This window comes from Euprymna scolopes, chromosome 21 (assembly GCF_053919585.1).
Source record: "Euprymna scolopes isolate OS-2025 chromosome 21, ASM5391958v1, whole genome shotgun sequence".
In the NCBI taxonomy this organism is placed as follows: domain Eukaryota; kingdom Metazoa; phylum Mollusca; class Cephalopoda; order Sepiida; family Sepiolidae; genus Euprymna; species Euprymna scolopes.
The window spans coordinates 49,457,718-49,480,217 of record NC_136502.1 but is presented as its reverse complement, the minus strand read 5'-3'; the positions used below and the strand labels follow the sequence as shown (position 1 = coordinate 49,480,217).

The 22,500-nt window shown below is 35.0% G+C and overlaps 1 protein-coding gene across 2 annotated transcripts in view; it reads right to left on the bottom strand.

Annotated features, from left to right (window-relative positions):
- The window catches only part of LOC145242253 (uncharacterized), a 135,216-nt gene that overhangs the window by 83,923 nt on the left and 28,793 nt on the right, over positions 1-22,500 (bottom strand). Inside the window, exons 6-7 of one of the 2 annotated variants that reach the window (XM_080105263.1) lie at positions 17,137-17,203; positions 11,355-12,581 (exon numbers count right to left, since the gene is read on the bottom strand). In XM_080105263.1, the coding sequence (XP_079961389.1) occupies positions 11,355-12,581; positions 17,137-17,203 (1,294 nt within the window). The remainder of the gene's footprint in view (positions 1-11,354; positions 12,582-17,136; positions 17,204-22,500) is intronic. The other variant, XM_080105264.1, reaches the window with a different exon arrangement.

Here is a 22,500-nt window from a genome sequence, read left to right as displayed (position 1 = left end):
CCTAAATGCAGATTCCATAAACAAAGCTTCTTCCTTAGAACTGCACGCCTATGGAACTCTCTTCCGTTGGCCTGCTTTCCATCTGACTACAATCTGATTGTCTTCAAGTCCAACGTAAACAAGTTCTTGATGAACCGTCCTTCTAAGTAATCCGACTTACAAGAATTCCACTACTTATGTTTACTACGCTATAACCACATTGACTAATGTATATCCATTAACCCTTATCCTCGAGTGGCCTCCGGGCCTTGATAAGTGGTGATTCCTGTGTAAAAAAACAAAAACTTTATCAAATACTAGCGGAGGGGGGACACCTGGCTTTGCCTGGTCGTAAAATACGCTTAAATATGATATTTTAATTTGTCCAGATTTCGTATATATTATTATAGAGACGTGATTTCAAAGGTAAAAAAAAAAAAAAAATTGAGGATGTTCAGCTAGATTCGAAACCGAAACTGTAGCATTCAAATCGAGTGTTGTTACGACTGTACCAACGGGACACGTGTGCGAACTGATTAAATATTAAAAATAAACTAAGATGAATGTACAAAATGTATAACGATTTTTTTATTTCAATTTTGACCCATTTTTGACCCCTTAAAAACGGCTAAAAACCTATAAAAGGTCCGTAAAAAATCCAATCATTTGAGGCCCCTAGCACCACTCTGCGACTTTTAGTTTCGGAGGAGATAGAGTTTGAAAATATGGAGACAGACAAACAGACAAACGTATAGCCTTTTATATATATTAGTCCATGGGTGTAATAGGACGACATTCGTTAAAAATAGTGAAAACAATATGGCGGTAGATCTCCTTAATTTCCACGATTTACTTCAATCATGACCCACGTTTTTGCTTGCCTTTATCGAGGACGGAATTAAAATGACTTAAAAATAGCACTTGCTCGCATCTGTTCCCACAGGACTAACTCTGCCTCATTAGTCGGTGACCTTGTTGTATTTAACAATGGTCAGAATGCAGCGCACATAATCAGCGCTTGTGTGATGGGAAGGTTAGGGATAAGGTTGTGGTTAAGAGGTAGCCGTTTTTTTTTGTTTTTTTTTAATAAACAAAGTTAAACACGATTGTTAAGATAAATCAAAACAAAGGAATACAAGTGATGAACAAATCAACAGCAGATAACTTTTTCGTACTTATGTATTTTTGGTACCGCGTTAAAATAACAACGTTATTATTTTGAAAGCCATTCTTTATATGGGACGGTAAAGAGTGTTTTGTAACTAATCCGTGATTCCACCTAACAATTTGATAAAAAGAAGATATCGTGAAACTTGAATTTAACCTAAAAAAATATTAAAAAATAGCGCGGTACCAAAAATACATAAGCACCAACATTTTTTTTTTTTTGAGATGAGGATTGATTAATTGGAATTATTTGATCTACTGTTTTCATTTTGGATGTTATTCTAACAATCTTTCGGACGATATAACCTCCAACCTTCTTCAGGCACATGTCAAACTGGGCATTTTTATGTCAACCACTGAAATCTGTACAGAATTTCAAACAGAACCCTTCATTTAATACAGAAGTGTAATAAAGACCTGTGGCGCAATGGATAAAAGTGCATGGTTATGATCAGTTCTAAGTGACAGTCTTCTGGAGGTTGAAGGTTCAATTCTCAATATCCATCCATCTATCCAGCGCGTCCGCAGCCGAGATAGAATTCACTGCACGAGTTTGTAGTGTAATTCATATCTTGTCGGTAACTGAATACTTGATGCTTCGCCAGGGCTATCAAGGGTATTTTTGATTGTGACGCCATCACTAGATGGGGTGCCTACCACGGCTTAAGGGAGTCCCATCTACCCTAGAGAGAAGGATACACCACACCAATTTCTCAACCTGATATTTTACCTGATGATACATATAGCTCCTCGCTTTCCCAAATGGTCACCCATCTGGTACTGACCAGGCTCAACATTGCTTAACTTCCGTGATCTGGAGAGAAACGGCGTGTCAACATGATTGTGCCGTATTCTCAATATGAGCGATACTAATGATACAATTACAAATTACTTAAGGTATATATATGGGCATAACTGATGGAATGAGAACAAACTACCGCCGTGGATTAAATAAAACGTTCAGTAATCTGAATATCTCAAATAATACAAAATAATAACGATGCCATTTGGTGCTTTTGTAGAATAATGATGGTTTAAACCAACGCATTTCAGGTGAAAACATTATTACATACTTACATGTCATGTCAAAATTAGTGCAAATTAAAAAAAATTACGAAAAATGATCCTGTAAAAAAAATAAATGAAATACAAATAAAATTTATTGAGTTTATCGACTTTAAGAGTTTTATCATATCTGAAGAGTTCGCAAGATCCAGGGGAGATAACCGCAACCGATCGTTTTGACTAAAGAATTACAATCTTCCAATTTTAAACACAAAATATCCAAACGTAATTGTGGCTGACATTTTTTTTTTGTCAAAAATACATCTAGCATATCTTCTACAACTCGTAGATCATTTTTTCATAACTTTTGGTTGGTTGGTTGGTTGGTTGGTTGTTTTTGTTTTACGGCATATCAACCCTTTTCAGGTTATTTAATGCTGAATCCAAAGATTTTGAAGAAATTTATTTTTTAATAGAATATATTTGTTGTTTTCACGTCGGTTTCTATTTAACCCATAGTTGGGACCCTAACAGGTACTACTACTCCGGATCAGAGTGGACCTGGGAGCAATGGTAATTAAAGGGTGGCTCCACATTCCCCAAAGCCCACAAGCTGGGGCCTCACCACTGGATATAGTTTAAGGTCATACCCAGGACCCCCATTGAGGGACTTTTACCCTCTGCAGGGGGGGGGGCAGCCGGCGTATTCTAATGGCCCACCGACAGGGCCCATAACTTTTGGAATTTATACTAATTTCGACATGATACATAAGTACATAATAATGTTTTTACCTGAAATGCGTTGGTTTAAAATATCACTATGTTACACAAGCATTTGCAGTTTTTCTAAATCCAATTCCCAAGAGAACAAGATTGCAGGCGAATACAATAAAGAGTAAAATGAAGGTTAAGAAACAAATCCTTGTGGAGCGTGTTGAATGGGTGACGATCAGCATGGTGATGTGACTCATGTTAGAAAAAGTGGTTCCAGGCTAAATCTGTTCTCAATTGAGCAGTGGAGGATGCGAGGAGACCTGCTTCTGGTATACAGCATCATCACCAGAAGTTGAAATCTACATTTTGTGGAATTTTTTCGCTCTAGAACCAAGTCGTGATCTCTTTATGGACAAAAGATGATACATTGTCAGTTTTATTTCGATAAAACAAAGTCAGCGTTCTCTGTGTGTTTGCTCTGCAGAACAACGTGTCAGTAGAGGTCATTGTCCAAATTGAAAGTTGTCTCAGACTGTAAAGATTCAAATATCTTCTGTATTTTTTTTTTACATAGCTTGTCCTATATATATATATATATATTATTCCTTAATTGGAATTTTTTATTTTGAGATGAGCATTTTTATGTTAATTTTATTTTTATTTCGGACTATTAGTCTCATCTTTATTAGTTGTTGTTTGTTTGTTTTTATTGGTTCAAAACGTTTCGGCCAACTTCCTCTGGCCTTCGTCAGGTGGTAACCGCGACGGATAGGAACTTCGAATCTCCTAACTGCATTTTGAGTTGATAGAGACGTTGAATCTCTACGGTTCCAGATGAACATTGTCTGAAGATAGCGGTTTCAATCCCACCCAAAGCGTGCCAGAGGTAATTGGTCAAAAATGTGGTGAGACGACGACAACTACGGATGGCAGTGATGGCTGAGAATGCAGTTAGGAGATTCGAAGTTCCTATCCGTCGCGGTTACCACCCGACGAAGGCCAGAGGAAGTTGGCCGAAACGTTGTGAACCAATAAAAACAAACAAACAACAACTAATAAAGATGAGACTAATAGTCCGAAATAAAAATAAAATTAACATAGCTTGTTCTACTTTGCTCCTTTCCTTTTTTGCCAATAAATTTTATTGCTTTCTTTATTGCAGACTATTATCCTCATCTTTTTAAGTTATTATTTCAAAACGTTTCGGTCAATTATTCCTCTGGCTTTCATCAGGTGGTAACTCTGAATCTCCTATTGTCTTAATCTAAATCAGGAACTCTGAATCTCCTATTGTCTGAATCTGAATCAGGAACTCTGAATCTCCTATTGTCTTAATCTGAATCAGGAACTCTGAATCTCCTAACTGCATCCTCAGCAACTACTGCCTTCCATAGTTGTTGTCGTCTTACCACATTTTGGCCAAGTAAGCCTCTGGACAGCTTTAAGCAGTATTGAAACCGCTATCTTCAGACAATGCTCACCTGGAACCATAGAGATTCAATATCTCTATCTACTGTACCATTTTCTAGGTTATTAGCTTATTTCCTCCGTAAGCTTGCCTTGGGAATTTTCTTTCTGTTTCCTCTTTTCCTGACCGTACCAACATGCAGAAATTTAAATGTAATGTGAACGAACATCTTGATGCTACACCTCCCTCTCAGGCTGCACCACAGTGATAAGGGTCAGATTTATAATCTAGCCCCCTGACGCTTCAGTGGCAATATGCCTTGTTTGTTAATAAAAGTTAAACTAACATCAAAATTAACAAGTGAAGCATGCAGGGTCCCCCGTGAGTGCACAGTGAAAGAGGCATAAAATAATGACGAAATTCAGCATCTGCCCCCCCCCATTAAATCTCAAAAGTCCCCAGGGGACGTCAAATCTTGGTGAAAATGAACAAACGGTGCAGTTTTAGGCCTTGACATATGTAAATTGGAGTTCTACACCATGCAAAAAAAGAAATGACTAAGTCTTTCATTTGCCCCACTCCCCATTTAGACCCAAAAGTAACCAAGACCATAACATATTTAAATTTGAGTTCAGCACCATGCAAAACTGCTAATTAAACATACACAGAAAATTTTGGACAAATATGGTAAAATAGTCCCAAAAATGGAGTGTTTTTATTAGCCCTAAAAGAGACCCTGGGGCACAACCAAGAGTTATCGCAAAGTATAGACAAACAAAATTATATAGAAATCAGTTAGTTACAACTTTCCAGAAAGTTTTATAAAAAGTCAAGGCATCACTTTTTTTTTAATAAGCACAAAAATGCCAATTTTAGCCATTTTAATCCGAAAGGCACTTCTAGGAGGGGGGGGGGCAACCTGAGTTTTCCCGGAAAATCCGTTCGGTTACTTTTTTACTCATATCATGTTTAATGTTTGTGAGAAATTTCAAAAAATTCCAAGGCGTAATATTGAGAAAAGGGCGAACGGACGAACGGACAAGGGTGAATTTACAGGTCCTTCCTTCCTTTGTTGGGGGGACCAAACATTAAGCCAAACATGTTAGCATATGTGGCTCCACTGGATTATCTCACCTAGAAGCCGTTATTCCAAAATCACAAGAGCAAGCCGCCGTCAATAAACTATCTCTCAAGCATCAAACGGCCATGATTAAAAAACAAACAAACAGAAAACAAACAAAAATAAAACGGTCACATTTTCAGGGAAAATTAAAAAAAATTAAAATGTATGTATATTTGCTGGCATAAGTTTCTTTTTATTTTTTATGAAAATTACTGAAAACCATCAAATAATTCGAATAAAAAAAAATCGATTTTTAAAAATTAATTATTTTAGTGTGCAATCATTTGTATCTGTTTATGATCGTTTCGAACAATAGAAACAGTTTATTTGATGGCGATTAGTTATGAATTAAGGTTCTTGTCCAGAGTACCCACCCACACATAAAAAACAAAATTGTAAGTACCCGTGACGAAAAAAAAATCATCCCATTCTAAAAATTACTTTAATTGATCTAATAGTTTTTTTTGTTTTTTTTTATTAAGAAACTCATTTTTAAGCGATTAATTCGTAGATATCATAATATAAATCTCGCAAATTTGAATTATTGAGTTATCTCCCTTTGTTTATTTTTAGATTGCTTTCAAAATGGCGGACAAGGCAGCCGCTTTTCTATTACTCGTAAAATTCGATTCTCTTATTTTAAAATAAAACTAAAACTACTTGATCAATTTACGTGCTTTTTGGAATATAATATTTTCGTTTCGTTACCAGTAGGTACATCAGGTGTTTCTTTATTTTGCTTTTTGATATAAGGGGAATTCTGGACAAGCATCTGAATTCGGAATAGCGGTCACTAGTTCAGATAATTCAGTGTTATCCAATATTTAGATAACGCGCGTTTTAGTCCTTACGTAATGTGCATATATATATATGTGTGTGTGTGTGTGTGTGTGTGTGTGTGTGTGTGTGTGAGCTATTCTATTTGCAATCGTTTGAAAAGCAATAAAGTGCGGACAACTTACGGCCGGTGTTGTCGTCTGAAGAGTCACTATCATCACTAATCCACGACAAACGAAAAAGGGCCGAGGACATGGGCATCTGTGGTTTCAACCCGGTCCCACTAGTACAACTGGTACTCCCATCATCCTCGTCCTCGCCAAGGGGCTCATCATCGATCAAGTCATCTCTGGCCTTTGTAGACGGGGACCCTCGGGCGGGAGCTAAAGAAGGGCCCGATCTGTTTCTCAAGTCCATATTTTGCTCAGAGAGAGAGAGAGAGAGAGAGAGAGAGAGAGAGAGAGAGAGAGAGAGAGGCGACCAGTGGTCCGAAAAGTGGCTGTTTTGGTGGCGGGTGGGTTTGTCTAGTCTAGGTATTTTAGTATTTTGGCAGGGTGTCGTCCGTCCAGCGAGGTACAGATATATGTTGGAAAGGAAAGGAAGAACGTTTTAACGACCAGGTTGACAAAAGCAGGTTAGCGGAAAGTGGGGGGAGGGGGATTAAGTCGTGGTGGCGATGGCGGCGGCATTGGTACGCAGTCGTTGGTGGACGGTGGGGCGACATTTCAAATGAGTGATGGTGACGAAAGGTGGGAATTAAAAAGAGACAATTGTTAGAAAATGAGCAGAGGTGAAGAACAGCTAAAGAAATCACAAAGCAATAAACGGCGGGCGACATAGGGGTTGTGTGGAAAGACAAGTTTGACACAAGGCCAGCTATAATGTGTGATTCCAAGCCAATTAACACCAATAGCACGAAGGCGACGGTGGCCAAGTAGTTAACGATAAGAACTTGTCCAAATTCGAATTCAGTTCGTTCTACGGAGACGCGTTCACTTCGAGATGTTGGCAACCTTCACGTTGTCTCGTAAGTACTCGATGTCGTTCTAGAAAAAATCTAACCAGAAAGATATTGGAGAAACGAATGTCATCTGATTGATACGAAATAAATGATTCACATCCTCCTCCTCCTCCTCCTCCTCCTCCTCCTCCTCCTCATCATTATTATTATCATCATCATCAGCAGCAGCATAGAGAGCACTGCAAATTCCTCTGACCTTTTTAGTAAAACAGCAGTTTAGTGGCCTATTATGTACAGGCAATAAATATTGTTTCGTTTTGCTGCTTTTGTTAAATATCGTTAAATGAGGAATCATTTCGAGTTAAAATCTATTTAGTACTGTGTTTATTAATCTTAAGAAACACACGCTTAAAATGTGTACTAATACTGAATTTTTTTCACAAGGGAATAACCACTTATCAAGGCCCAGAGGCCACTCGAGGATAAGAGTTAAAGTGTGTACAGTAGTCAAAAGGACAATATCGTAGTAATCGTTAGAAGTGTAAATTTGGTAAAACTGGATTACTTAAGGGAAACGGCTCATCAAGAACTTGTTTACATTAGACTTGAAGACGCCCAGCCGGAAAGCAGGTAAACGGTAGAGAGCTCCAAAGGTGTGCATTTCTAAGAAAGAAACTTTGTTCATGGAATCTACACTTAGGTTTAGGCACAGGTAAGTAGTGGGGGTAATTATTGATAGTGTTTTCAGCCAAACGAGTGTTTCTCGTGAATGTTTGGCGAGAGGGGGCCATAGATTGGAGCTCAGACGAGCACTTGCCATGCAAATAACGATAAAACAGAGACAGGCTCGCAACGTCTCTTATGTAAGAAAGAGCTTGCAGGGAAGAGAAAAGGGCATCCCACGCTAGGCTACGAAATCTATTCTGAATTCTGTCAAGGCAAAATAAGGTCTTCCTAGCAGCTCCTGCTCAGATGTGACAGCAATGCTCCATCTTTGGACGTACATGGCTCTTTTGTAGGTAGAGTATTGCATCAGCAGGTAGATATCTACTGGGTCAATAGAAGAGTCCCATCATTTTTCCGGCAGTCTTGGCAATAGATTTGATGTACGTATTCCATTTTAGAGCAGGAGTAAAGGTAAAACCTAGAAGCTTACCAAAACATGGGGCCTCCCCAAGACGAGAGCCATTTAGTTCAATTGATGCCAGATGGAGATCAAAACGTTAATGATGTCAAGATAGAAGCTTGGTTTTAGATGCATTAAAAGTAACCAGCTGAATAATGAAATAAAAGCTCCGTTCAAACTATGGATACATACTGGAGGATGCGTGCGAGTGACATTTTTGTGGCATGAGTTGCGCAATCTCCAACCACGCGTATCCTGAGACAGCATTGTTTTTAATTTTATTTGCAAGTTCAGGACGATTGGAAACAATGCCGAGATAAACGGAGAACACATACAGCGCCAGGCATTGCCAAATGGTTACCTATTTGGTATTGGCCAGGCTCGTTGTTGCTTAACTTCGTTGATCTGATGAGACCTGGTGTGCCAGCATGATTATGCCGTATTTTATAGTGCTGAAATAATCGCTGGAAATAAAAGCAATGGAATCTTCATACAAACGGAAGTTAGCGATTATATTATTTATATTATTTATTTGTTATTTTTGCTTATCTGCTGTAAATCTCTGATGAAATGCTTATGTGAATACTTTATTATTCCCAGATTGTCCCCAGTCCAGTTCCATTTTATGCTGTTTAAATTGTTACGTATATTTTCTACGCATTATCTCCCCTGTTCTTACCCTCTTTGCAACTTCTTTTCCATGTGTATTTTGAATGTGTTTCATTTTACTCATTCTCAATTTATATGATTTGTTTAACTTCAGTTTTAAGAGATCAAGGGGCTCCCTCCTGTAGCAAACTATTGATTCTGTTATGATTTAAATTTATATCCGGGGGCTCTTTTAAGAATAAAAGCTCTTCTCTTTCTGGTTGCTATTTGTATTTCATTACAGCTTGGTCTTCCAGGAATTATTATTTTTTATTAAGACAGTTGCTCCTATCACAAATGGTATAATGTTTATTTCTTTCAGAGACCATATCGTTTTTAGATCATTTTTTAGATCCTGATATTTTGTTATCTTTTCCCATTCAGCTCTATTAAGGCCATCATCATTTGGTACGGTGACATTGATAATGAGCGCAGTTCTTCCGGGCTTGTTTCATATCATAATGTCTGGCTTGTTGGTCTTGTCTTTTATATATCTTCCCGCCTGTAGATCCTTGTCATAGAGCACGGTCACTTTTCCGTTTGATGTTATCGATGTGGTTCATGTTTCCAGATGTTCGTCCATCTATCAAGTAGTATCTCTCCACAGATCTTCCAATGGAGGTATTTACATACTTTATTGCGACCGGCAGTATAAAGGCCATCTGTCAATAAGATTGGGCATGCAGACATTAGGTGGCTGTGGCTCTCAATCGCCGATCTTATATGTGCATGTATATGATACTACAAAATATCCCAAGCTCTCTACCGTGGAAAATTAGCTAAAAAATGAATGACAATAAAGATTCATTAAAGCGAAACATTAAAAACAAGGGATCCATTGTACTACATAGACAAAGTGGCACCATAAACAATGAGCCGTAAACAACCGGAAGTTCAATATTAAGAATTCAGAAAGATGAGAAAGAAAACGAAGATCTATAGTTTTCGGAGAAAGTAAACTGAAAAAAAACAAAAACAAAAAAAAACGAACTCCTCTGATTTCTGGGGAAAGGTATGATATATTACGTAGGCTCTGACGGGTGGCGAACGACAGAGTTAGTCTTATCTGAGATTCAACAGTTGAAAGATTAGAATTGAACTCAAACGTAGAGTCACCAGCGACGGGACTCCAACGACACACACACACACACACACACACACACACACACACACACACCTGTGTTTAAGTCGTTTGAAATACAATCTGATTCAGTGTGCTATTTTTATTATGTGTATAAATTGGGAACTACGACTTCGCGTCCAGCAACCATGAACACTAGAAATATATTCACGTATAATGAGATGGAACCCCCCCCCCACGACACATGCGTTTGGTGTAAGGTGATCAGTCGTAGGACCAGGCATAGTTGTGCAGCAGTCATGAATAAAATACAGATTTATTTTTTGTCGCGGCCTAGTTTCCCCGCTAAGCAATTTGGCCAAACATTGATCAAATCGGCTTGCAGGTATCATCTGTCCCCTAAGGAATTTCTTTAACCCCCTTGAGAATCACGGTCGATTCGCAGAGAGAATTTGGGAAGCATAAAAGATCTTCCTTCTCTCTCTCTCTCCCGCTCTCTCCCGCTCTCTCCCGCTCTCTCCTGTTCCTGTCCACTGGACGCTCCAGCATTGGCGATCTACGCCTGAAGAAAACTGCTGGCCGACCTACGACAGTCCCAATAACTTTCAATTGTTCATTTTCTTCACTCGGACATCGTCCAATATTCTGCCACTTAAACAACTCATTTCATTGTTGTTTTAAAAGAGGTTTTGTCTTTCTCTTCATACTACGTTTCCGTTTACTATTAGGCACATATCGTAGCTCTAAAGCTCCGTTGGATTTAGCGTTTAGTAATTTCAGTTAATCTAACGATGTTAGTCTGAAAACGTCTGAGAAATTCTTATTTTAATTCATGGCAAATTGGACGTATACTAGTGACGAGGCGATACCAATATTTTTCCCGATTCCGATGCAATTGCCGATTTCGTTCAAAATTATCAATTCCAATACTAGCACCAATTCCGATTTTACATATTTTCTCGATTCCGATACCCTAAAAAGTACCGATTCCGTGACAACTTGGAAATATTGAACTTACCGATGGTGGGTCAGAAGGGAAGTAAAAGAATTCTCTTATCTATGGACGTCTTCTGTTACTAGAAACCGGGTGCGTGGATTTGACCTCTTATCTAGACACTCTAAAGTCTCGTCAAATCTCGTGGAACGAGAAGTCGGCAGTTTTTTCTTCGGGTTTTCAGACAGAAGACACGTCTGTTGAATTCGTTTACGTTACCAGCTTGTTACCGTTACAAGAAAAAGATTGCTTGTTGCAAGCTTTAAACGTCTTTTCTTCCCCAACCCTTACCCGTCGGTAAGATAATTCCGATACTCCTTCCGATTCCGATTCCGTGTACGAAAGCATGTACCAAACAAAATCATACTTACTTGAGTTAGGTGTATCTTCAGCCAGACACTTACCAACATGAACAGACGAAATATTCGAATCCGGCCATCTTATCTCATCTTGTTGTTCATTCATACTCGAATGAATGTCGTTCGAATACATTGCTTCGTCCTCGGACAGCGGCCATTTCATAATGAAATTTTCACCGTCATATTCCATCGACATCGAAGAAATATACGAAAGTCTATCGTCGTCGTCGTGCATTGAACTATTCTCGCGATGAATCGTAAGCAGTTCCGGTTCAATCGTAACTTCCGGTTTCATAAAATTAACATGGCTGTCCATTGGTTCGACATTGATTTCCGGTGTGATAAATTCAGCAGGTTCGATTTCTATACAAGGTTTTAAATTATTTTCAAATTCGGTCGCATGTACGGATGCGATTGTGATATCCGGTATTTTGCTCGAATATTCTAATTCGACGGGTTCGATTTGTTCATTGTGTTTGATTTGTTCGATTGATTGAGGTTTTAGGTTTAACGTTTTGGTTTCACTTTTTAATATAGATATGTCGTTTTGTGGCTCTAGCTTCGCCGTTTCTTCCTTGGCGGTTTTGATTTCAGTTTTTGCTTTTTCATCATCATGCGTATTATTTATTCCCGTCTTCTTGTGTTTTCTTGGTGGCTTACTGATGACGACCTTTCCCTCGTCGCTAGGCTTGAGAGAATCTCCATCTTTTAACCTTTCTTCACTGAATGGATCGTTTGCAGACTGGTGGACGATCGCTACTGTCTCCACTTCGACTTTCGGAAACTGGAAGCAGATATCCTCTTGTGGCACGACTATAGACGACTGATGAGACTTTGTTGTTGCGTTAGTCTTCTTGCCTATGATTTGACTGAATTTTTCCAGATTTGGTTTGCCGGTTCTAGGTGGGGGTATCGGCGGCTCGTCGATTATCACTTGAATATTCTCGGCTCGCCTTCTACATTCCATGTCGTTGGCGCTGGTCGGCTCGGATGATGGCGAATTGGCCAAGTAGCTGTGCAGAGAAGAGTTATCGCTGCACAAAGGGTTGTAGATGTAGGACGTGCCATCGGAATGGACCCCCTTTTTAAACAGGTAGATATCGTCCGTGGGATCCGACATTTTGTAACTGTGGATCGTACCTGGAGAACAAGAACCGACTGGATCCACCCGGCCGTTTGAATACGGGTAGTTCCTTGTTGGACTTCGACAAGGGCCTTCACCTCTCGGCAAATGGTGGCCTGCGAATTAGAAACAAAACAGCAACGTTAACAAATAGCTAAGCAGTGAAACGATTTGTATGATTTGAATGAAGGTGTTGTCCTACCCCCCCCCCTCACTTCTATGCAACACAATACTCCAGAGCTGCTTCCCAGCTGATTATAACATCGTAGTTTTTAAGGTTAACATAAGTTCTTGTTGAGCTGTCTGCTTATATAATTAAATCCCACCCAAATTTCACCATTACTGATCATCATGGTATTGTCTCATCATTTACCTCATTAACCCTTGTCAAATGTTACTTGGCCTTCGGGCCAAGATCAAAGTGTAATATCTGTTCCGGCAGATACTGCAAGCTATGACTAGCTATGACTAGCTATGACTAGCAAAGACCAGATGTGGGGGCAACCCCACATGCCTGACCATTAACCAGCTCCCATTTCCACTTCTCGGGAGCTGGTCCCCTTTTTCCCTTCCCCCTCCCTTCACTCCTCACATTAAAAATCGGCCTTGTGCCTAATTTTCTCGGTGGGGGAGCAAATAAATACCATCTGTTCCGGCAGATACTGCAAGCAAAGACCATATGTGGGAGCAATCCCACATATAAGACCTTGATCAATGTAGGGGCAACCCTTCATACCAATTGTTACTATCCAGCTCCCCCTACTCCCCGGAGAGTTGGTCCCCATTTCCCCTTCACTCCTCACTTTAAAAATCGGCCTTGTGCCTAATTTGCTCAGTGGGGAAGCAAATAAATACCTCAAAGTGTAGTATCTGTACTTCAGATGCTTCACTTTAATTTGTTGTTCTCTGTCAGTGGAAGAGAAATCTTTCACGACTGAGACAATTTTTATTTTTGTACCTTTTCTCCACGTTAAAAAACGACCCTGGTGTCTAACTCTTTCCCGTGGGGAGACATTGTAAATAGGAACCCTTGTCACCGAGTGGCATTCAGGCCTTCATAAGTGGCGACTCCCTAGTAAAAAAAACCTGGTTCAGAGGTTGTATTATTCGGATTATTCGAACAGCTATTCTTATCTTGAGTGTTATTCCCACAACGTTTCGGTCGACCTTCTGGTGTATCTTGTCAAACTAGAAAATCGTTCCGTCGAACTCAGACATCTGCTCGAAATTTCGGACGGAACGCTTTATGTAAACATGCTCACATTCCGTCAGCCACGACAAGATAGATATCTTAAATAATTGCAATTGTATTCTTAGTAGGACCTGTACCGAGGATTGAACCTTCAACATCTAGAAGAATGTGACTTAAAACTGAATTTTACTTAGCACTTTATCAGTTACGCTAATTGTGGACAATTCGAACATGAATGTTTAAAGCTTTAAGCCAATTTTTTGTTCTTATTACTTATTACCACACACACACACACACACACACACACACACACACACACACACACACACTACGATATATATATATATATATTCTTTTACTATTATATAAAAGAAACTCTGTGTGTGAGTTCGTTCTCTATGGACTCCGAAATATATATACAGTGCCACGCAAAAGTATTGGATACATTACATTTTTCTTCATAACTTGTATTAGGGTTCAAGATTTTACTTAAAATCTGGTCAGTATATTCCTATTCTTAATTATATTTGGAGTAGTAATTACAAATTCAAAGTTTAGAAAGTTTATATTTAAGGAAAAATATGAACTAACAAACGCAAAAGTATTGGATACACGTTTAAAAAATTCTTTTTCTGAAATAAATTTAGATGACTTTTGCTTAGCGTGTTGCAATAATGCAAACGAGTTATAACTGACCAATCAGAGCGCTTTATATTAAAATAATTTGATAAACTTCTTCAAGTTTGTGCTCACTCCTTCAAAGTCAACCAGTTCATTTATAAAAATGCCTAACACTAAAGAGTTGTCAATAGACATTCATAAAAAAATCATTGATAAGCACAAAGAAGGAAAAGGGTATCGAATAATATCAAGGAAACTTAATCTACCACTTAGTACAGTTGGAAACGTTATTAGAAAGTTTAAAAACCCTGGTGAAGCTGTTGCAAATCTTCCAAGATGTGGTCGGCCAAGGAAATTAAACGAAAAAAAAAAATCAAGGTGGGTAAGCAGAAAGTTACAAAAAACAATTTTCTTACTCGTGGTGAAATTCAAACCGACCTCAGAGAAGCTGGGATTAATGTGAGCAAGGATACAGTCAGTAGAGTTCTAAATCGTGCAGGTTTTGTATCAAGATCCCAAAGAAAAGTTCCATTATTGAAGCTTAAACATGTCAGATCACGTTTGAATTATGTTAAAACATACGGGGAACAACCCCAAGAATTTTGGAACAAGGTAATCTGGTCAGACGAAAGAAAAATCGAAATCTTTAGAAGAAACACAGAAACACATGTATGGCGTAAAAATGGCACAGCCTATAACAAAAAAAAATGCCATTCCTATGGTAAAGTTTGGCGGTGGTTCGATTATATTATGGGGAGGTTTTTTTTTATCCAAATGTGAACTAGAAATCATCAATGGTAAAATGGACGTATATACAGGGAGATTTTGGAGACCTCCAGAAACCTGCTGATTTGTTGGGACATAATAGCAGTTTCGTGTTTCAGCAGGACAATGATCCCAAGCATACTGCCAAACTAACCAAAGAGTGGCTTAGAAATAAGCAATTCAGTAACAAAATGACATAGCCTTAGCCCTTGCTGCATGAGGAATACCTGTGACCTTGCTGTCAAGTAGAAGAATTATTTATTCTACTTTGAAAAATTCAATTTTTAAAAAATCTCATGTTCGACATCTCCAAAATATCCAATATGGGGAAAAATATTGCAGAAGTGCAAACTTATTGTTTAGGATGAATGCCCAATGGTACGCAAAAAAATAACTTGAGGCTCTTGGTCGATCCTTGCAAGATTTGCGTGGCAATGTCAGACCATTTGGGAATGCAGTAATATTGCTTGCAGGATATTTCAGAAAAATGTTACCTGTTATTCTTCAATCAACACCAGCAGATGAAATAAGTGCTTGCCTCAAATACTCTACTTTTTTGTGCCATATGAAGACATTAAACTTAACTCAAAATATGCATATCCAGTTGCAGACTGTTCGATCCGCACATAAATATTTGCATCACTTGTGGGAAATTGGGTACGGAAAGTGCCGGCTGATTAGAGATAAGGGCAAAATTCTTTGACTTTTAACTTCTGTAATTTTATTACATCAAAAGAAGAGTTAGTTTGAAAGGTTTTTGCAGATATTCAAATTATAAGAATTCCACTTGACTGAGTGAATGAGCTATTCTTGCAGGTCAATACAAAGACGTCTACGCTATTATTCAATGTAAAATTCCAAGTGAGGTAGTCATAAATCCATCGACAATACTGTGACAGCAAATAAAGTGGTTAATTATCCAACAGCTATATTTGCCAGGGATGCCACCGCATGTATTGCAACTGAAAATTAGCGTACTAATTATCATGTTGTGAAATATAAACCAATCCAAGCTTTGCAAAGGCACATGGCTTGCAGTAAAAAAATTAACAAACAATATCATAGAAACAACAATCATAACAGGACTTTTTACAGATGAATATATCTTCATTCCATGCATTCCTATGATTCCACCGGATACATCATTACACTTTAGGAAATTGCACTTTCCAATTTTATTGTCGTTTGCAATAACCATCAACAAAGCACAGGGAACAATCTTTACAATTGTGTGACTTAAAGTTACACACTGATTGTTTTTTCACATGGACAATTTATGTTACGTATTCAAGAGTGACTAAACCAGAAAATCTCTATATCAGCTAAGAAAATGGAACAACAAAAACTGTGTACCCATACGAAATGGAAAATTAAACCTATAAGAAACATGCGTTTTCTCGTTTTGGAACTTTTTCCATTGCGCCAATTTGAGCCACAGCAACGCGTGGCAGGGTACAGCTAATATATATATATGTATATATATATATACATATATATATATATGAAATAAAATAAAATTCACGTGAAATCACCTCTTTCTTCACCCTACTTCCTCTGCTTCACTTTTTGTTATCAAGTAAACCTTTGACTTACTTGCAGTTTCATCAAATACTTTTGCAAGCAAAATCCGATCCCGCATTTTGCTAATTCTTACCCTCTGATGAGAAGGAAAGTATTTCTTCGAAACTCCGCGGATTAAGGACTATCCACTTATTAAGTGTTTCCTTTTCAGATTAAATATGTTTTTAACTCTTTTTCAAAGTGTTTTTTTTAACATGTTTTATTAATTGTTTGCTCTTATATATATATATATATATATATATATATATATACGTGTATGTATGCGCGAGCGCGTGTGTGTGTTTATTGTACATATCTTGTTATTTTTATAGTTGTTGTTATATGAAAATGTTAAAGTCGACAAGTCAGTAATATAAGTAACCTTATTTCTCGATCAACCATTTCCGAAGAAATTCATCTAAGAAAACAGTAGAACATTTAGTGTGAATTGTGACGTAGTTTCGGTTACATACACCTAATCGCCATTATACTGAGATATTTATCGTCATAAGTATATTTTATTGTTTACTTACCTTTTGATTTTTTGCTTGATGATCGATTTTGAGGTGCGTCTGTAAAAATTGGAAACTGTCCAGTGTACTATCGAAAAAAGAAAAAGAAAACAATTCAGTAGAAATAAGATTGCCATATAATTTCAGTCATTTTAGATAATTTAATATATCAGAAGTTATTTTAGATGATTTAATATATCAGAAGTTATTTTTAGATAAGGATTATTAAGACCATTGTTCTCATTCTTGCACGGTTTTCATCCTCAGTGTGGGCAATACTAAAATACAATTACACATTGTTTAAGATTCCTACCCGGTCATGGCGGATCGAATGAGAGCAAGCTACTTCCGTGAATTAAATAAAGACTTCCATTCGAAATTCTATACAATTAAATAGACAGGCGAGCTTCGTTGTTAACTGTGAGATATTACGATTTATATGTGATATAAAAAGTTTTAAAAAGTTGTGTAGCGAGCGACCTCTTCTCTGAAAAAAGCCTTTTGTTGACATACAGAAATTCAAAAAGATGTAACGGAAGTTACACCGGCCGAAATCTGGTCAGAATAAGCTCCAACCCAAGAGAACAGTACTTTAAATAATCCAAATAATCCAAATTATCAATCCGCATCGATTCGCGCGCACATGCACGCACGCTAGGGTGCGCTCAGGTAAAAGTTCCAAACTACAAAACAAAGACCCACAAAAAATTTCCTGAACGGCGTTGTCCTGGATGAATAATATCTAAAATTTAGAAATAAAAAAAAATCATTATTTTACTTTCCTCTTGTGCAAAATGCATAAAGAATAGTCGGTTTTCCAGACATTTTATGTACCAACTAAAAGACAGAAACTCTGATTTTTTAATCAAGGAGTTACTTCTCTTATGCAGTCTCATTCTTTGATGAATCACTAAAAATGAGGATTGCCTATGTTCATGTGTGTGCGGGTGTTCAGAAAGAGAAATAGGCTGGGTGGAGAAGAAAGAGAGAGAGAGAGAGTAGGGAGAAGGAAATAGAAATGAGGGAGGAAGAAAGAAAAGGCGGATAGAGAGAGGTAAAGAGAGGGGGGTTAACAGAAATGTATTGCACTATTGTCCTAAGTAACCATAGACAATGCTCAAATATGTCTAAACGTAACTTTCATTATTATTTACAGATGGCTATCTCTTCGTAGTTTAATCCGTATTCACCACTTGAAATCAGAGAAACAAAATTAATCGATAAGAAAAGAAGGCAAAACTAATCGATGAAAAAAGAAGGCAAAACTAATAGATGACAAAAAGAAGACAAAACTAATCGATGACAATAAGAAGACAAAACTAATCGATTAGAAATGAAAGACAGAACTACTGATATTGTTATGTCAAACTTAATCCCTCTACCTCACTCACACCCGAATATACTTTACTAAGGAAATGTTACATTTTTTGAACATTGAAAATAATTATTTATTCTAAAAGCTGAATAAAATCTGAATTCAACATTCAACGGTGAATAAAATGTTGATTTGTTCAAAAAAATATTATCGCATTTTCAAACATAAGCGCCCTCACTTCGTCCCTCCCCCCCTCTCTCTCTCTCTCTCTCTCTCTCTCTGTTTGTATGTATCTCTCTGTCTGTCTGTCTCTTTTTCTCTCAAACATGCATAACTTTCAATGGGATAAAATGAAGGTAGATTAATTAGACGTAAGTCTAAGTGTAAAGTCACTACACACCGAAACATTGAGTTGATAGCTAGAAAATAATTCTTTATTGGTATTAAAATGTTTTTTGTTAAATATTATTACATGAGAAATAACACTGTTCTTTTTATAATTGGAAACTTCTTTCCTTTACAAATAATGAAATAAAACTTTTATATATATAATTGAAGCTTTTTGCTTAAAAAATATGTTTTATAATTGGAAACTTCTTTCTATTAAACATAATCAAATAAAACTTTTATATATATAATTGTAGTTTTTTGCTTTAAAAACCATTTTTATGATTAGAAACTTCTTTCCATTACAAATAATGAAATAAAACTTTTATATATATAATTGTAGTTTTTTGCTTAAAAACCCATTTTTTATGATTAGAAACTTCTTTCCTTTACACATAATCAAATAAAACTTTTATATATATAATTGTAGTTTTTTGCTTTAAAAACCATTTTTATGATTAGAAACTTCTTTCCATTACAAATAATGAAATAAAACTTTTATATATATAATTGTAGTTTTTTGCTTTAAAACCATTTTTTATGATTAGAAACTTCTTTCCTTTACACATAATGAAATAAAACTTTTATATATATAATTGTAGTTTTTTGCTTAAAAACCATTTTTTATGATTAGAAACTTCTTTCCATTGAAAATAATGAAATAAAACTTTTATATATATAATTGTAGTTTTTTGCTTAAAACCATTTTTTATGATTAGAAACTTCTTTCCTTTACACATAATCCAATAAAACTTTTATATATATAATTGTAGTTTTTTGCTTAAAACCATTTTTTATGATTAGAAACTTCTTTCCATTACAAATAATGAAATAAAACTTTTATATATATAATTGTAGTTTTTTGCTTAAAAACCATTTTATGATTAGAAACTTCTTTCCTTTACACATAATCAAATAAAACTTTTATATATATAATTGTAGTTTTTTGCTTAAAACCATTTTTTATGATTAGAAACTTCTTTTCATTACAAATAATGAAATAAAACTTTTATATATATATAATTGTAGTTTTTTGCTTAAAACCATTTTTTATGATTAGAAACCTCTTTCCATTACAAATAATGAAATAAAACTTTTATATATATAATTGTAGTTTTTTGCTTAAAACCATTTTATGATTAGAAACTTCTTTCCATTACACATAATGAAATAAAACTTTTATATATATAATTGTAGTTTTTTTGATTAAAACCATTTTTTATGATTAGAAACTTCTTTCCATTAAAAATAATGAAATAAAACTTTTATATATATAATTGTATATTTTTTCTTAAGACCATTTTTTATGATTAGGAACTTCTTTCCATTACACATAATGAAATAAAACTTTTATATATATAATTGTAGTTTTTTGCTTAAAAACTATTTTTTATGATTAGAAACTTCTTTCCATTACAAATAATGAAATAAAACTTTTATATATATATAATTGTAGTTTTTTTGCTTAAAACCATTTTTTATGATTAGAAACTTCTTTCCATTACACATAATGAAATAAAACTTTTATATATATAATTGTAGTTTTTTGCTTAAAACCATTTTTTATGATTAGAAACTTCTTTCCTTTACACATAATCAAATTAAACTTTTATATATATAATTGTAGTTTTTTGCTTAAAAACAATTTTTTATGATTAGAAACTTCTTTCCTTTACACATAATGAAATAAAACTTTTATATATATAATTGTAGTTTTTTTATTAAAAAACATTTTATGATTAGAAACTTCTTTCCATTACAAATAATGAAATAAAACTTTTATATATATAATTGTAGTTTTTTGCTTAAAACCATTTTTTATGATTAGAAACTTCTTTCCATTACAAATAATGAAATAAAACTTTTATATATATAATTGTAGTTTTTTGCTTAAAACCATTTTTTATGATTAGAAACTTCTTTCCTTTACACATAATGAAATAAAACTTTTATATATATAATTGTAGTTTTTTGCTTAAAACCATTTTTTATGATTAGAAACTTCTTTCCATTACAAATAATGAAATAAAACTTTTATATATATAATTGTAGTTTTTTGATTAAAAAACAATTTTTTATGATTAGAAACTTCTTTCCATTACACATAATGAAATAAAACTTTTATATATATAATTGAAGTTTTTTACTTAAAACCATTTTTTATGATTAGAAACTTCTTTCCATTACAAATAATGAAATAAAACTTTTATATATATATATATATATATATATACTTGAAGCTTTTATATATATATATATATATGTATAATTTAGAGGAGATTAGAACAATAGTCTAAAGAGCTGAGTGCATTTTAATGTAATAGTGAAATTACTAGTTTAATTAAAATACTGGAAATAGAAAGTGCTCGTTGTAATTTAGATATATAATAAGCTCGATAGTTAAATGTCCTAGAGCTTATTCAATATTAAGTAATGTGATTTATAATTTAAAATTTAAAAATCAAATTTAAATTAAATTAAAAATCCGTTTCATAAGAAGGAACAACAACAAAATCAATTATCTGTACGATCGTTTCGGAAAACAATGCTTTTTATTGTGGTATACATCAAGTTATGTAGAATAATTATATATAGTTTTTTGGTAAGCAAGGTCTCCTCATCAGCAAATTTTGAAGGGTTTTTATTGAATTTAAAAGACACCATAAATAAACCTAGCATTAAAAGTAAGGCAGATGAATCTGAAAAATTGAAATAAAAGGTCTGGATTTAAAATTTATAAGAAAATTAATATGGGTTAGAGATAGAAATAAGTAGAGAAAAATATATATTTTTGAATTTACATAATAAATTTGCTTTAAAAATATATAGAGATATTTACCTTTTAATTTTTCGTTTTTTTTGAAATCAGGAACTGTGGTTAAAAGTGTCATTTAGATGTTTGCTATAGCTTTTTATCTTATTGAATGATGAATTTTAAAAGGGAGGAGACGCTCGTGCAATAAATTGTTTCCGTTAGCGTATTTTTGATTTAAAGACGCTACGGTATTACCTATTTTAAGGGGAGATAATTGTCATGTTTTCTTTACTTTATTTATTATTTATTTGACGGGTGTAAGGGAGATAATTATTCTAACTTAATTTATTAAAAAAAAAAAATAATAAAAATAATAATAATTGTAATCTATTTTTACTAATAAGTAATTTTTAATGATTTAAGGTGGTTTATATTTATTAAATTTAAACCAACGTTTATGACTACATGTCATAGGCTCCTGTCTTGAATTTAATAGTTTGGTTGTATTTTTTATATCTTCATATTTTAAAATTTTTAGGGTCTCTTTTGTACATAGTGCACAAAATTTATCTCCTGGTTTATATGATTTGCAAGTCTCAATTATTTGCCATTTTAAGTTGAAAGAAATATTACTGTTTTTTAGTTGCCAAATATAGTTGGATAGAGTAGTTTGGTTTGACAGAGAGTTATTTTTAAAAGAATGTTTGTGCGTTGAAATTCTATGTTTTATTAGGCCAGATGTGGAACCAAAATATATTGTTGTGATTATTTTCCGTTAGGTCTGTTGTTGGATTATTATATGGTGGGTTGATTAGTAATTGATCGGTAGATTGGTTTAAGTTGGTGTTATTATTTAATCTGGTAGTTGAGTTATGGCTGTTAATAGGTTCATGTAGATTTGGAGTTTTTGATACTGTGCAGCTACAGA